Source organism: Gavia stellata, chromosome 27 (genome assembly GCF_030936135.1).
Source record: "Gavia stellata isolate bGavSte3 chromosome 27, bGavSte3.hap2, whole genome shotgun sequence".
NCBI lineage: Eukaryota > Metazoa > Chordata > Aves > Gaviiformes > Gaviidae > Gavia > Gavia stellata.
Window position 1 is genome coordinate 4,981,321 of NC_082620.1, and position 14,871 is coordinate 4,996,191.

General features: G+C 45.6%; 1 protein-coding gene across 1 annotated transcript; it reads left to right on the top strand.

Moving 5' to 3' along the window:
• Positions 1-4,876: 4,876 nt before the first annotated feature.
• Positions 4,877-14,805, top strand: LOC104257906 (solute carrier family 2, facilitated glucose transporter member 5). Its single transcript, XM_009812829.2, has 12 exons — positions 4,877-4,933; positions 6,531-6,629; positions 7,027-7,187; positions 7,698-7,822; positions 10,189-10,341; positions 10,425-10,550; positions 10,847-11,034; positions 11,413-11,523; positions 12,018-12,119; positions 12,528-12,603; positions 13,745-13,872; positions 14,572-14,805. The coding sequence occupies exons 1-12, from the start codon at positions 4,877-4,879 to the stop codon at positions 14,803-14,805; spliced, it is 1,560 nt and encodes a 519-aa protein (XP_009811131.2).
• The last annotated feature ends 66 nt before the right edge of the window (positions 14,806-14,871 follow it).

The window sequence follows — 14,871 nt, forward strand, 5'->3', positions numbered from 1 at the left end:
TACCTATTTGCAGATACGTTCTTCTTCCTATCTTTTTTTCTATGTATAGCAATGTAAACCTCTCATCAGTTTGAGCAACCTGTTCACCAGTATGTGGTGTTACAATTCATTCTTACTGGCTTTCTGCTATGAATTGTGAAAGGACCTCTGAGAAGTGAGTATGTGGGTCTTGTTGACCTTCTGGACTGTGGCTCTCAGCTATGTGAGATTACAAATGTTACATAAACATGAAATTACGAATTGCTCTTTCTCCAGATGAGGCCAGGCTGTAAGGTAGGGGGGACTAATGTTGGGGAGAGCTGGTGCCATCCCAGGACTTGCCCAAATAGAGAAAATTCAAGTCGTTGTGGGGAAAAAACCTGAGGCATGGGCAGGCTGACAGTTGAGTATTGCTTTGTAAGTTGCCATGGGATCCCAACCTGTGAATGAAATTTTCTCAGAATAGGTTCAAACTTTGGCATCTCCCAGGGCTGGAAGCAGCCAAGACCCCTGGTGTAATAAGTGGTGCTGGACCATGGCTATATTCACAACTGATGGAGTGACAGCGTCTGTTACTAGGGGTGTACAATGCTTCCCATCTGGGATATCTGCTTTTCTGTGGTTTGTAACTGCCTCAGATTTAACTGGTTGATCTGGGCGGGCGAGGAAAGGAGTCCAGATGCTGTAGACAGCAAGCAGAGGGAAGCTTGTTTGTACTGCAGTTAGAAGTGATTGAAGGCTCCTTGCAGTATTTTGGCTGCTCTGTCAGGGGGACTTGTGGTGTGGGCTTTGTGTCAACACTGCCTTCCGACTGCGTGACAAGCCTTTGAGAAAAATGAGAAGGATTTGTGGTAGTTGGAATTGGAGTTGTAAGTTTTAAGACTGACTGGATAAAGTACAAGCCTGCAAGGAAAGTGTTGAGTGGAGGAGAGTGGGCTGTGTGAAGGAGGCAGGAGTGGGATGCAGCTCTGGATTGAGGGGAATAAAGAGCAAAGGGCATAATGGCTGGAGGATGCTTGCCCACGCTCTTTCACAGAATCACTACGGTTGGAAAAGACCTGTAAGATCACCAAGTCCAACCATCAACCCAACACCACCATGCCCACTAAACTATGTCCCACAATCCCAACACAGGAGTTGGTTAGAACTTGGTGAGTTCACTTCTCACTTATACATACTATGACTACTGTTACACTGCTTATCACTACTGTTGATACTGATTTGGTCATTGCAAAATCCTATTCTCCTCTGTTCCCTTTTTGTCTTCTTCCCAAGACTTGAATCCAACTGTGCAAGATGATCCCTGGCTGTAGGAGTGAACCAAGGTTCTGTAGTACAGGGGGATTTTGGTGATGTTGGGTTTTACTTTAAAACCTAGAAGTTGTGTGTTTAACAAACCATCTGTTTGCAAGAGAAGGATAAATCTTGTTGCTAAAGCAGAGCAGCATCTTACAAAAGTAATTTCTGGTTGTGCCACTGCTATCTTCCCTTCTCATCATGGAGAACAGTTAGAGATGACAGCAGAGTACTCTAATGCTGCCAACCCTATTGTTTGTAAAATTTATGGTTGCATAATACAAGTCACTCCTGCTACTCAGAGCAGTGTGAATGTCGTGCTGCGCTGAATTCCATGTATCTTGTAGTCTGTGCAACCCTATAGGGAACTGCAGAGATCAATGCAGAGTGGCACGAGCTGGCAAAAGGCAGGTCTTGGCTGGCACAGTCGGTATTTCTGTCCCGGGTAGAAAAACAAACCCACTAAGGTCCAAGAGGGCAGTGTGGGTGTTTTGACAGTCAGGTGCTTCTGCTGAACAAAGTGTAGATGGAGATTAATACCCAAGCATTCCAGCACTTTCTGAAACATCTTCTTAGTCATGCAACCCTGCCAATAGAGAAAGGACCAGACAGTTCCCAAACCAACTTATCAGATCGTGATATGGTAAGTTTACAGATCTGTCTCCTCCTTTGTTTTTATTTTGGGGGTGCATCTGTGTGGCTGAGGCTCTTCTGAGATGGTCTTCGAGGACAGCGATGGATAAGGAAGAAGGTTGGCAGGATGCTACCTGGCATTGCCTTAATAGGGTCTCATTTACTACTTAGTTCCAGAGCCTCATGTCTGCTGCTGTTTACTGGCAGTATGCTTATTTATCCAGCAGCCCCCTTTCCTATTGCTGGGGATTCAGACTGCCATATCTACCTCTTGCTTAATTGGCTGGAACCCATTTATGCAGCTGATAAAGCAGTATCTGTATATGACTTATTTGCAGGCAAATAATTTGTTACTTAAATTATTATTTCATCTTGAGGCCCCAGTTGTAGCTCAGGACTGCACATGATACTGAATTAGCTTTGACTGAACATGCAATTCCTTCCCAAAATGCAGATGAAAAGGCTGCTGATGTCACTTGTTTGGACATACACTGTGGGATGTCTCCTAACAAGTCTCCTTACCGCAAGCACTGCAATCAGCATACTGCAGCATGGCTGACTGCCAGCTCCTAATCTAACCATCACTTTTCTATAGCTCACTGCTAATGTTCTCCAGCAGATTTATTCTCCTGGAAACTAAGCCTCCCCTCTTGTTTATTTTTGCCAAAGAGATCAGGATTTCATAATATCAGGATTTCATAGGATCCAGCTTTGAGCACAGACTATTGGGCTGAGTGTAAATGGTTCCCTGCACACATGCATAGGAACTCTTACCATGTGGTGGACAAGTGCAGAGGAGAAAAAGGTACAGAGCTGAGTTAATGTCTTCAGGCAAATGCACTCTAGGGTGAAGAGCAGATTTAAGAAGCTTAATATGTGCTGTAGCTGAAATGGAAAATGTGTTTGTAAAATGCCTGTAAAATTGGCTGTCTTTTCTTGTTACTGGCTCTGTTCTTTGCCCAAGTCCAACAGGATCTCAGGTGTTGAAGAAGGTATACCCCTGCAATTGCTTTGAAAGTCCAAGGAGAAGTTCATTCACCCTCCTGCCTCCCTTCATCGATCTCTTCCGAGATCATCCCAGTGCCAATTACTGCCTTACAGATGCCGTTACCAGATTCTTGCTGTGATTGGCAAATGTTCAAACTGTTCTACTGCCATAAGCAAATATTTACTCTGATGAAGGATTTCTGATTGCAAGCATACATGTCCTGTTTGATTTCTGTACGTGTCAAGATTATATCTTCAAGTTCAGGAAAGGATTTTAAAGACCATCAGAGAGAATTGTCCTTTCTTATACTTACCAAATGTAAGAGTGGCTGTCATTCTGCCAAGAGCTCCCAGAAGGATGGTACTGTCTTTAAAGAAAAGGAATTTCATCGAAGAAGGTTGTCCTCCTTGCAACTTGCCCACCCCTGGGGCAGAATGGCTCACTTTGCATTTTCCCCTCTTCTGGCCCAAGATCTGTGAAAGTGAGAACTAAACTAGTTGCTGAGTGAGCCGTGACCTGTCCCATTTGTTTTGGGGTGCTTTGAGCGCTGTTGGAAGGCAGCACAGGAAAAGCTGAGCTAGCTCAGAGTGTCTCGGTTAGTGCCAGCTGGTGACATTCTCTCAATGGGAATGCAGAGGAAGGTAGAGAAAGATGAGTTATGGGTGAAATGAATATTTTAGCCTGCACCTCTCTTCAGTTGAGACACCACGTGGCGGGTGGGACTATGAAGCAGGAGTAGCTCCTGAAAGAGACAGGAGTGTTCTTGAAGTGTCATCCACTGTCAAGATACCCTAGCAAACGGCATCCTTGAGGATGTTAACTTATAACAAATGCAATAAAAGACAAATGACAAGAAGTCTAGGGACTAAGTTCCACTACCCTGAAAGCAAGAGGGCTCTGTTCCCCTTCCTGTTTTTAGAGCAGGATGCTTTCACCTGGAGGAAGGGAGGCTGCAGCCATTCAAAGAATGCATGCGAGACATGTGAACAACTCCTGTTGCTCAACAGGATGCATTTTTTTTAAGCTGGCTGTTAAAGACAGACCAATAACAACAAGGTTTGGTTCCAGTTCCTCCAGCTGCTGGAGGTATCTGTGAACTTTGCATTTCTCTGATAAACTCTAGAAATTGTAGTCGACTATTAACCAAGTCCTGTACTGTTCAAAGTAGTCTCATAGTGTAGGAGGTTAATACTAAGCCAGCAACACGTGGTATACCTTGCATGTAGAGGGAAAGGAACTAATGTGCTTCGGTGGAAAAACTGTGTGTTCTGTGTGCTGCCAATAACACAAATCTGAGAGGATGAACCTGTTCTCTGCGAACTCCAAAAGTGCCCTGAGCGAGCTGGTCCGTGCAAGGTAGGACAACGAGCAGTATTTCAGTGCAAGGGCGGGTACGCAACCTGTGGCTGCAGGAGGGTTAATACAGTTCAGTTTTATCGCTGTGGCCCATGGCGAACACCCTCTCTGTTGCCAAGGCTGCTCCCACAGAATGCCCATTTTCCCCGGAATGCAGCAGTTGCCAGGCAGCCTTTCCAGCTGCCCCGTCCACAGCTGCCCATGAGCTGCAGCATGAAGGAGCAGCAGCTCTATTGCTATAGACTCATCTTACCCAGGTATATATAGCTGGGAGAAAACAGCTCATTTAGCAGCTTTTGCGATAAGTCTGCCCCTTCCAGTTGGACAGATGAGCCTGTTTCCCCTGCAGCTAGGCAGCACCTCTGCTTGAGTCGGGATCTGGGAAAAGAACACCTGACCTAGCGGCAACCGACTTGAACAAGGAGAAGAAAGAGAAGACACGAGGGAGTCACGCAGAGTAAGGGAAGGATCAGACAACAATAACTTCAGCTGATAGCGCTTGTCGATTGGATGTTTTCTGAAAAGTCAGAGAGCGGGATTTTCTGTGTAGGGCGTTTCCACCCCCGGCGTTGTCTGTTTTGGCTATAAAAGCCCATACTTGGCATCTGTCATTCAAACGCCAAAATGAAGTTGAAAGGAGAGAAGCGGGAGAGCTGTGACTACAATGAAGGTTCAAAGGGGGTAAGTATGCCAGACTCTATACTTCCAACCTGAGCCTCCCACAGAGATAGAGAGCAAGCTATTTGAGATCTGCAGGTACTTGCAGAGGAAGGAGAAGACTGAGATCTTTTGGGCTAACAGATCCACAACTGATCTCACAGGGAGAGCGGAGATGCATACGTTCTTGAACCCAATTTATGTCTGTCTGCAGCGTAGTGTTGCTCTGAGTCTCATGATTTTCTCTCTCTGTCTGCAGCTGACCTACCACGTAACTTCTGTGTGACTTTCCCCTTCTGTGTGTAGTTTTCTTTCTTACTTTCTAACCAGTTCTAGGTTGCAGATGCTTCTGGATGGGGGCTGCCTTACACAGCAACATTTTTGTGGAATCTTGCACAATGCAATGCTTGTGTACGCCAGAGTTTTCCTAAAAGTGCTGCATGTGAATAATTAACACCAGTGGCTCTTTTGAGCCTCTGGGATTTGTGTGATGAGAGCAAGGCAGCCTGCTTTTCATCACCCATGTGAGAATGTCAACAGTCTGCTCCTAGAAAATGTAGCTGGAAGCCTCAGCTTCCTCCTCATCCTTACTCTGAGATTTACTTGAATTTTGATCTCCTGCTGTGCCTTAAACTCTGCAGACCTCTGGAGTTGAGCTGCTAGAGCTTCGGAGGAGCAGGAGGAGTACCAGCAGCTATTTGGACAAACATTCAATTAGAGAAATGACAGCTCCTTCATGTGGGACCTGAGCTGAGTGTTGGGACATAAAACCTTGCAGATATTAAGGCTAATGACGGTGGCAGAAAATTATATGCCTCTGAATGAAAAATTACTTATTGCTGCTACATCAATATATTAGTGAGCTATTAAAAAAACCCCACCAAAACACTCAGTTAACACAGAAGGGCCAGCCTGAGGACTGAACAGCAACTAAGCTGTTGCAAAAAGCAAGTTGCTTGTAAGCCTGAGGACTGTGTACCCACAAACAGTCGTGGTTGGTGTTTGATCCTACTCCAGATGGCCATTTCACCCTTCTGTTAACTGCGAAGTGCTGCTCTTATAGCCCACAACCAAGCCCTCACTGAGCTACTTGGGTAAGTTCTAGTTGGCTTAATGGCAATCGGATTAGATCCCGAAACAGCTTGATCCTGAAATGTGGGAGGCAGGACAAGCCGGCATCTGAAAGCAGAACAAATGAACAGGAAAGGGATTTCGCCACTTCATGCAAAGTCTTTTCTTTTTAAAGCTTTCCTGTGCCAATATCCCATGTTACTTCACTAACCAATTTGCATGTTGGAAAAAGAATAATTGCATACAACTTTTTTCCCTGTGGGGTGGTATTTTAAGAATGATAGCATAAAAATTGTTTATCATCCAAATGATCCATCAATACCAGAAAAGAGTAGAATGAATTACTGTAATGACTATGTGCAAATCAAGCAGAACAAAATGAGTTATAATGAAAACATTATAATTGGGCTTTCTTTATGCAGTAACATGAAGTGAAAAACACAGAAGGCAAGTTTTAGGGTATTTCTTTATTTTTACTGAATGCCATTTATGCCTAAAAGCCAAACCTGCTTCTAAGGTGTTCTTTGTGTGTTTTTGTTCCTCTCTGCAGAAAATGACACTTCTGCTTGCACTGGTAACACTGATATCTGCATTTGGATCTTCTTTCCAGTATGGCTACAACGTGTCTGTGATCAATTCTCCAGCCCCGGTAGGTTGGGCTGGGGAGTGGGCCATGACCTAGCAGTAGGTTTACAAACAAAACCCGGCAGGAGCTCTTTGACTCACCGGGCGCCTGGTAAGAAGTGGTTCCCCAGGGAAGGAAAGGGGGGCTGTTAAGTGTTTCGGACTTTGTGCCCAGCAGAGATGGGGCATGAAGAATGCCTTCCCTTCTGGAAACCAGGCAAGTCCTATAAGGCAGGATAACTTGTAGTAACAGTTATCTAGTCCAGGCTTCTCCATCCCTCTCTTGCATTCATTTTCCAACTCAGCCGTTCTGTTTTTTATCAAGACATTTGTGTAAAACTTTATGGTATTTATTGTTAACTAGCTTTTACAGCACGAAAACTTTACATACTGTGCTAAACATGCTCTGTATTTCATTCCAGTACATGCAGGACTTTTACAACCAAACCTACTTCAACAGGAGTGGAGTGCCTATGGACAGTGGCTTCCAGACACTGCTCTGGTCTCTTACTGTGTCCATGTTCCCTCTGGGAGGCTTGTTTGGGTCCCTCATGGTGTGGCCTCTGGTCAACAATTGTGGCCGGTACGTGACAGTGGTGTTTAACATCCTTCGCCAACGGTTCTCTGGGTTCAGATAAGACTTGCCTCACCGGTCACTCCAGCTTGCCCAGCCCATCAGGAGCATGACTGTGTCACGCACACCGTGATTGTAAGGCATACGGGCCACTGATTAGGTGCTGGACTCAGCAACACGTGTGGTCTCCCACGTGTAGAATTCATATGGTTTCCGTACGGTCAAGGCCAGGCTGTATGCTGGGCACTGAGCCAGGTAGAGAGCAATGACCAAAGTCCTGGGCTGGGATCTGACATCAGGTCCAGCTTCTGCTGCTCAGGTTTCCTGAGAAACATCAGTCTTTTCTTGAAGACTTCATTCCCTGCAGGAAAAATGGGACAATTGCCACTTTACCTTTGATTAGTCTATAGGATGGTGATTCATTTGAGTTTTGGACAGTATAACACAGATGGGATCTATCTGCTCTTGGGGCCATAGAAAAAATAAACAGGATCTGTCTCTTTCTCTATCACTTTGCAGAAAGGGCACTTTGCTGATAAATAACCTCTTCTCCATTGCTGCTGCAATCCTTATGGGAACCTCAGAGCTAGCAAAAACCTTTGAAGTAATCATCTTTTCACGTGTTATCATGGGAATATATGCTGGTAAGTGGATGGTAAAGGGAGAGCAATAAATATATTCTTGGTTATGCAAAGGTCTTTTATTCTCACAACAGACGGTTTCGCAAGTAGCACATTTTAGCGATACATCTGCATAACAATGCTGTACTTGCTTGAATAATGTGGTTGTCATTTGCAGGTTGCAGAAGATCTCTAAAGATCTCTAGTAAACAATGGCAATGACTGGAATTTAAGATGGACAGAGGAGATGTGTGTCTGTAGATGCAGCTATCCTCTGCAATAACTATCCTCTGCAATAAGCATCTGCTAGGCACTGGAGCTCCAACAGTTGGGAAACCTGCTGATGACAATCTGTTTTCCCAGACATCTTAAACCAGATAACTTGCTTTTTTTTGCCTTTTTTTTTTTTTTTTTTGTTCTTTGCTTTTTAACATAATCAGGAACAGAATAATCCTTCTAAGTCAAAGTCATTGGAGACAATGGCAGATCCAATAATCCTGTTCTGGAACTGACCTTCTTGCAGGAGGAAGGAAATGTTAAAAGGGAGGGTGAAGGGTTCAGAGCCACTGGATTTGCTGCAAAGATAGTGGGAAGCCAGGGAGAAGAGTGTCTGCGAACTGCTGGTATAAGTGGCTGTATTAGAGCTACAGTAATACGGAACAAACAGAAACCCAGAATGGCCGGGTACCCTGTGCAGTACTGTACGGAGCGTGTGCTGAGCCAGGTTGATAAGGGTCCTAACAGCATTTAGGCTCAATTCATTGGCTTTGGGCTGGTGAGAGTGAATGCTCCATGGGTTATCAGTGAGTTGGGATAGCCTGTAAAGATAAAACAAGAAAACAAGAAACTGACATAGGAAAACAGCTTGATCTGTAACATGCAGTGATTGCAATCGGTGAGCTAAGGCAGGAAATTCATCTAGCCCAATGGCTTTGTTTTGGCTTTTGACTCTCCTAAGCCTTAGCAGCTTTGGATCTCTGAATAAATGCTAAGGGACCTGTTAAGTGTGATCCCTCTTTCCAGTTATTCATAACTGACAAAAGAATCTGGACTGGCTGTCCTGACTTGCCCTTCATAGCTTGATGTCACTTGAACCGTGGACGTTGTGTCTGGGGAGGGAAGCTGCCGAGCCGAGGCAGCCTGCTTCAGGCTCTGGTAGGATCCGAGTGTCGCTCTGCTTCGCAAAAGGGCAGCTCAGGTGCTGGTAGCGCTGCTGCCAGCCCGGCTGTATCCAGGGCCCCCCTGCGCCGGGCTTGACCACGTAAGCCCGAACAGTCAGAAGACCACTGTTGCTTGAATGCACTAGTCCAGGAGTCACTGCTAGCATGTTGAAAGGCACTCTACCTCATGAGTTTAGTTTTATAATGTTTTCTAGTTGCTTTAATACTTGTTTCCATGCCTTTTGGCTTTCAGGTAACAGCTTCATCACCTTTGTAACTCCAAGCTCCTGCAGGCTAGGAACTTGAGAAATGTAAGATAAGAGTCTCATGTGGTCATTTGACTCCACGAGTTTGGGTTTTGCATGCCAGACTTTACAGCATAAGCATGGGAGCTGGCAGCTCGCTGGGGTTACTGTGGGTAACCATGCACTGTTCCTCAAAATAACCTGTGTCCTCAGTGTCCTGCGAGAGTGGAAATACCTATTCCAGCACGCTACCAACAAAGCTCTCTGCAAAGAGTTACTGAGGAATTACAGGAGCAGTGAATTTTGAAAAGCCAGCGAGAAGTCACATCCTTCCCACCCTTCCACCCTCACATCAGCTTGTTTGGATACAGATTTCTTTTTCTTGTTTTAGAGGAAGTAGAAACTCCTCCCTTACACTTGGAGTTTGTTTCCAAACCTGAAGTAGCACACGATTTTTCTTTGCATGTATTGTGTCGAAGTACTTGGCAGACCCTGCTGGGAGACAGCTACTTTTAGGAAGAGGGAACACTGAGAGCCCCCAAATCATCTGCTAGCTCTGTAGGCAAGACAGGCTACTGCTAACCTTCTCAGACTCTTAAAATGCTTTGCTGCTGAGCAGTTAATAAGCTAGACCCTCAAAGCACCAGAAGGTGGGCAGGTTGCACTCCCAAGGCCAGAGCTTCTGAGGGCAACAGATGCAGTGATGGATTTTGCACCTCTCCACATACTGAGTGAACCAATGCCACATGTTTTTTGTCCCATCTTCCACTGGAGAGTGAGGAAAACATACACAGCTTATTCACTGCTCCAGAAGATGACATTAGATCTTCAACTGGAGCAGAAGGGCTCGAGTGCGAGGTTTCCGTATGTACTGTGGTGCAGCAGGGATCACTTTGGCCTCACATGGGAAAAAGGCATCTTACTGAAGATGGTGAGTGTGCTGATGTCAGGCAGCTGCATATCTAACATTATTCTCTAATACTAGGTCTGGCTTCCAATGTGGTTCCCATGTTCCTTGGAGAAATGTCCCCCAAAAATCTGAGAGGTGCTATTGGAGTAGTACCTCAGCTCTTCATTACTCTTGGGATCCTTGTCGCTCAGATCCTTGGTCTCAACAGCATCCTTGGGAATGCCGAAGGTAAAGCCCTGGCTTGGGACTTTTCTGTGGGCTCCGCTGGGGAAAGATTTCTCACCGTTGTCATATTGTCTCACTTGTTGCAGGCTGGCCTGTGCTGCTGGGGCTCACGGGGATCCCATCACTAATTCAGCTCCTTATATTGCCCTTTTTCCCTGAGAGTCCCAGGTATCTGCTGATACAAAAGGGCAATGAAGAGCAAGCACGACAAGGTACAGCATCATCCTTTAATGAAAGGGGAGGTGGAATGGGATAGATCTGACTGTGGGACATGACTGACAGCAACCAACAGTGAGGCAAGCAAGTGTGAAATTCTTCATTGACATATTGCTGGTGGATGGAATTCCTGCAGCATTGCTCCTTTCTCTACATATGTGAATCCTTGACTTCCCACCGTGGAAGCACTGCTGCCCACGGTTTACATATTGTTCTGACTTGATTTGAAGCAGGAGAGCTCCCTGTAGGCCTGCTCTCTGGGGTGCATAACTCACCTTCCTCTCCCAACTAGCTCTGCAGAAGCTGAGAGGCTGGGATGATGTGGATGATGAGATAGAAGAGATGCGCCAAGAAGACCAGTCAGAAAAGGAAGAAGGACATTTCTCTGTATTGAGCCTGTGTACCTTCAGAGGCTTGCGATGGCAGCTCATCTCTATCATTGTCATGATGATGGGCCAGCAGCTCTCTGGGGTTAATGCGGTGAGTGGGAAGGCATGTGGGAAAGGCCAGTGGGGTGAGCAATAAAGGGATGGGACTTGAGAGTGGATGATGTGCTGAAACACAGTCCTGAAACAGGAGCACTGGTTCTGTGTCATGTTGTGGTGGGTTGACCCTGGTCAGTACCAAATCCAGTACACACACGTACTAGATACAGAGTCAAGCTGTCCTGTTGAGGATAGTTTGGACATATTTCGAATAAGGTGCTTGTGCCTGGATCCAAACACCAATGTCTCCAGAAATTAAAGAATTCAGTTCTCAGGCTTCTGCGCACCGGTTCCAGGATGTAAAAGCAGCCAAAATGGGATTCCCGTGTTTTGCCTTTGGCCACAAATAAACGCAGCTGTGGTTTTGCTGCAGGTCTTCTACTACGCAGACAGAATCTTCCAGTCGGCAGGTGTGGACAACAGCAATGTTCAATATGTCACTGTGTCGATAGGTGCCATCAACGTCGTCATGACTTTGCTTGCTGTAAGTTTCTATTAGGGCTCTTCAAGTTCTAGCATGTCCAGTCTCCCCTCTCTGTCACTGTTTAAATTAGTTTGTTATATACACATACTGTGAGCTGCTTTGCACAATAGATGCCCTGCGGTGTCCCTTGGTTGAAGGCAGCTACGTTAACCGAAGCAATTAATCACGCTGATTTCTCACATGCCGCAGAAGTTTTCAATCTCTGGTGTCCAGGCTGATATGCCCTCCTTCTGCTGACCAGTGTTACCACGCGGGGCTTCCACCCAGTCCTCACTGGGACTGGGTGCTGAAGAATGACCTGCCTATAGTCTCAGTGTTATTGACACATACAGCTTTTTGCAGTTCCTGGGTGACTACATGCCCACAATCCATCAGTAGATGGTGGAAATTTCACTGAAGTTCTTAGAAGACAAAGGCTACCTTCATAAATTTTTCTGGAATAAGAAGTGCTGTGCTCCAGGTGTCTGGTTCTCACCCTCTTCTGTCTCTTTCAGGTTTTCATCGTGGAATCCCTGGGGAGGAGAATCCTTCTTCTTGCCGGCTTTGGATTGTGTTGTGTCTCCTGTGCAGTGTTAACTTTGGCCCTCAATCTCCAGGTGTGTAGTTGAATGGCTCAGGTGATCCTACCCGTGCATTTCTGGACCTTCCAGTGAACAGGCCATTGGTATATTTTGAAGTTACTTCTACACCCTTGCGGGGAGGAGGTAGCATGAAAGGTCTCTGTACTTGTATATCTACCTAGAGTAAACCCAGGAAAAGCTATGATCCTGCTTGTCTGAATACTACTTCCATTATGTCATGTTCATAATACCCGTTGCATCCAATTGTTGGAAGCAAGGATCATACCCAGGCTGTGATTTTTGTGGCTAAGTATGGACATACCTGGCAATGGAGGGTGTCAGTGGCTTTAGAATGCCTTCAAATCTTATTACAAATAGTGCCTTGAATGTGTTAGTGGTATTCAGATAGGAACCACATCTAACCTGTGATTAAATCCTTCACAGACCACTGTCTCATGGATGTCTTACCTCAGCATAGTGTGTGTCATAGTTTACATCATCGGACATGCTATTGGAGCCAGTAAGTATACACGGTTTAGTCCAGTCTCCTCCACAAGCTGGGTAAAGCCAAGTATTACGCGGAATTTCAAATCAAAAGCTTTGTGGAGCTAATCCAAGGAGATCAAGTTTCTTCTCTGTGTGGCCATGCACCTTGTTGATGGTCAGCTAGGCTTATGTTCGAGTGATTTGCTGGCTGTGTCCGTAAGGCAGGGGAGCATCTGGCTTTCAAGAGGAAAAGCAAAGGCACAATTGTGCTTGTGTCTGAGATTCCCCCAGTAAGATCTGGAGCAAAACTACACTGAGATAGTGAGCCCTACCAACTGGGCAAAGACGTTGCCTGCTTGCATCTATAGGCAACAAATGAAATTAGAAGCAACTCAAATTATACATGTAGCCCTGCAGATGACTTTGCAGAAAGGAGATGGGCAGACAGATGTGGATATTGGAAAGGCTTTGTCCTGACTCAGCTTCTCAGCGTGGTAGAGTTCTCTGTTTAGCTTGGAAAGTCCTGCCAGACCCTTGCTGGATGAAGCAATGTGGTTTTGAAACTCCTGTAGAGGTTTCACTGGCAGATGGAATTACATACAACCTTTCCTTTTCCATTTATGCCATCAGGCAGATTCAAGTGTCGGGGACAAGGAGGTTGCTGGTGGGAGAACACCAGGCCAGCTGGACCCGTGGCCTGACCCGGTTAATGCCAACATGGTCTGTTTCTGCCTAACCGTGCCACGGGGCGGCGGTGCCGGGCAGGGGCCTGAGGGCTTGTTCCACAAGTCATTTTTCCAACACCTGCTTGTGTTGGGGTGTTTCTCTCTTTTTCTTTTTTTTCAAGAAGCAATGACTGACTTTTAGTTGCTACTCATAGGGTGCTCTCTGGAGAGACAGTTCGTATTCATCAACCTTATTTTACAATTTGTGCTGGAGATGGGTTCATGGTTAAGGTGCAGCCATAGAAGAGAAGAGGTTGGTCGCTGTGAGGGAGCTTAGGAAAGTCATTTAGTTGCCCTGGTTTTTTATTTAGTCCCTTATTTGATTTATTGGGTGTTTCTAACACTAGTAGTTTAGAAACCATTGCCTGACACCGAAATGAACAATGTAATCCAGGAATTCAGAGTGGGAGAATTGCCTTGGGGATTTCCAAATATGCAACTACCTTCCAGGTCCAATTCCCTTTGTGATGATCACCGAGATGTTCCTGCAGTCATCCCGGCCTGCAGCGTTCATGGTGGGTGGGTCTGTGCACTGGCTATGCAACTTCACCGTGGGGCTTGTCTTCCTCTACATGGAGGTAAGATGCAATCATACGACAGAGTAAGTCCTCAGCTTAAAATTAGTATCTTCACCCCTGTTCTTAGGGAGCCTTTTTAATCCTGAGAGCCATAAATGCCCAAGCTGGTTCCCAGTACCTGTATGCAGGATTTATTAAAGGCAAGAAACTGATGTTAATCAGCATTTTTTTATCGCATCTGTCTGTTGCACGTGTTTTAGAAGAAAGCAGTTATTTTTCCAGGTGAATGTCTGATCCTGAATTCAGGAGCATGGAAAAGATTGCTAATTCCCCACCTTCCATTGGGTGATGGGGGAGGTGTCTCAGAGCCAATTTTAGCTTTTGATCTCTAGGTCACCAGTTCAAACTGATCCCCAGCAGTAGTGACCCATAAATTGCTACAGCTGCTGATTTTAGCCTGTGCAAAGGCAGCTGGTGAGTTTAGTTTGATTTATGTAACAAATCCTCACCCTCCTTTTACAGTAAATCCATGGTGGTTTCCAATAAATCCATGGTGGTTTCCAATAAATCCATGGTGGTGGTATGAGAAGACAGAATCTAGAACCACCCCTAACTTCTAGTTGTTCAACTTAAAGTATGCGCACATCACTATAGCAGCTTTTTTTAAAGCTATTGCAGGGTTTGGCATGTCCAAATCATGTTATGCACACAACTGGAGCATTCATCTGATCCCTGCTCTGTCATCTTTCATTGCCCTAGGCTGGACTGGGGCCCTACAGCTTCCTCATCTTCTGTGCCATCTGCCTCGCCACTATAGTCTACATCTTCTTTATTGTTCCTGAGACGAAGAACAAAACCTTCATGGAAATCAACAGGATCATGGCCAAGAGGAACAAGGTGGAGATTCAGGAAGACAAGGAAGAGCTGACGGATTTCCACGCTGTCCCAGGCGGGCAGGCAGAGAAGAAAGTAACCTCCAGCAGTGAGCTATGACCCAGCCCAGTGTTTGGCCTGGCCCAGACGTTTTTCAGGATCTGTTCAGCTGGAGAAGAAATACCT

Bases quoted from the DNA above. Each gene is read 5' to 3' on its own strand.
- LOC104257906 (XM_009812829.2), top strand. From the start codon at position 4,877: ATGAAGTTGAAAGGAGAGAAGCGGGAGAGCTGTGACTACAATGAAGGT. The intron at 6,630-7,026 runs GTAGGTTGGGCT...ATTTCATTCCAG, and splicing joins TGATCAATTCTCCAGCCCCG to TACATGCAGGACTTTTACAA. The intron at 12,604-13,744 runs GTAAGTATACAC...ACTACCTTCCAG, and splicing joins CGGACATGCTATTGGAGCCA to GTCCAATTCCCTTTGTGATG.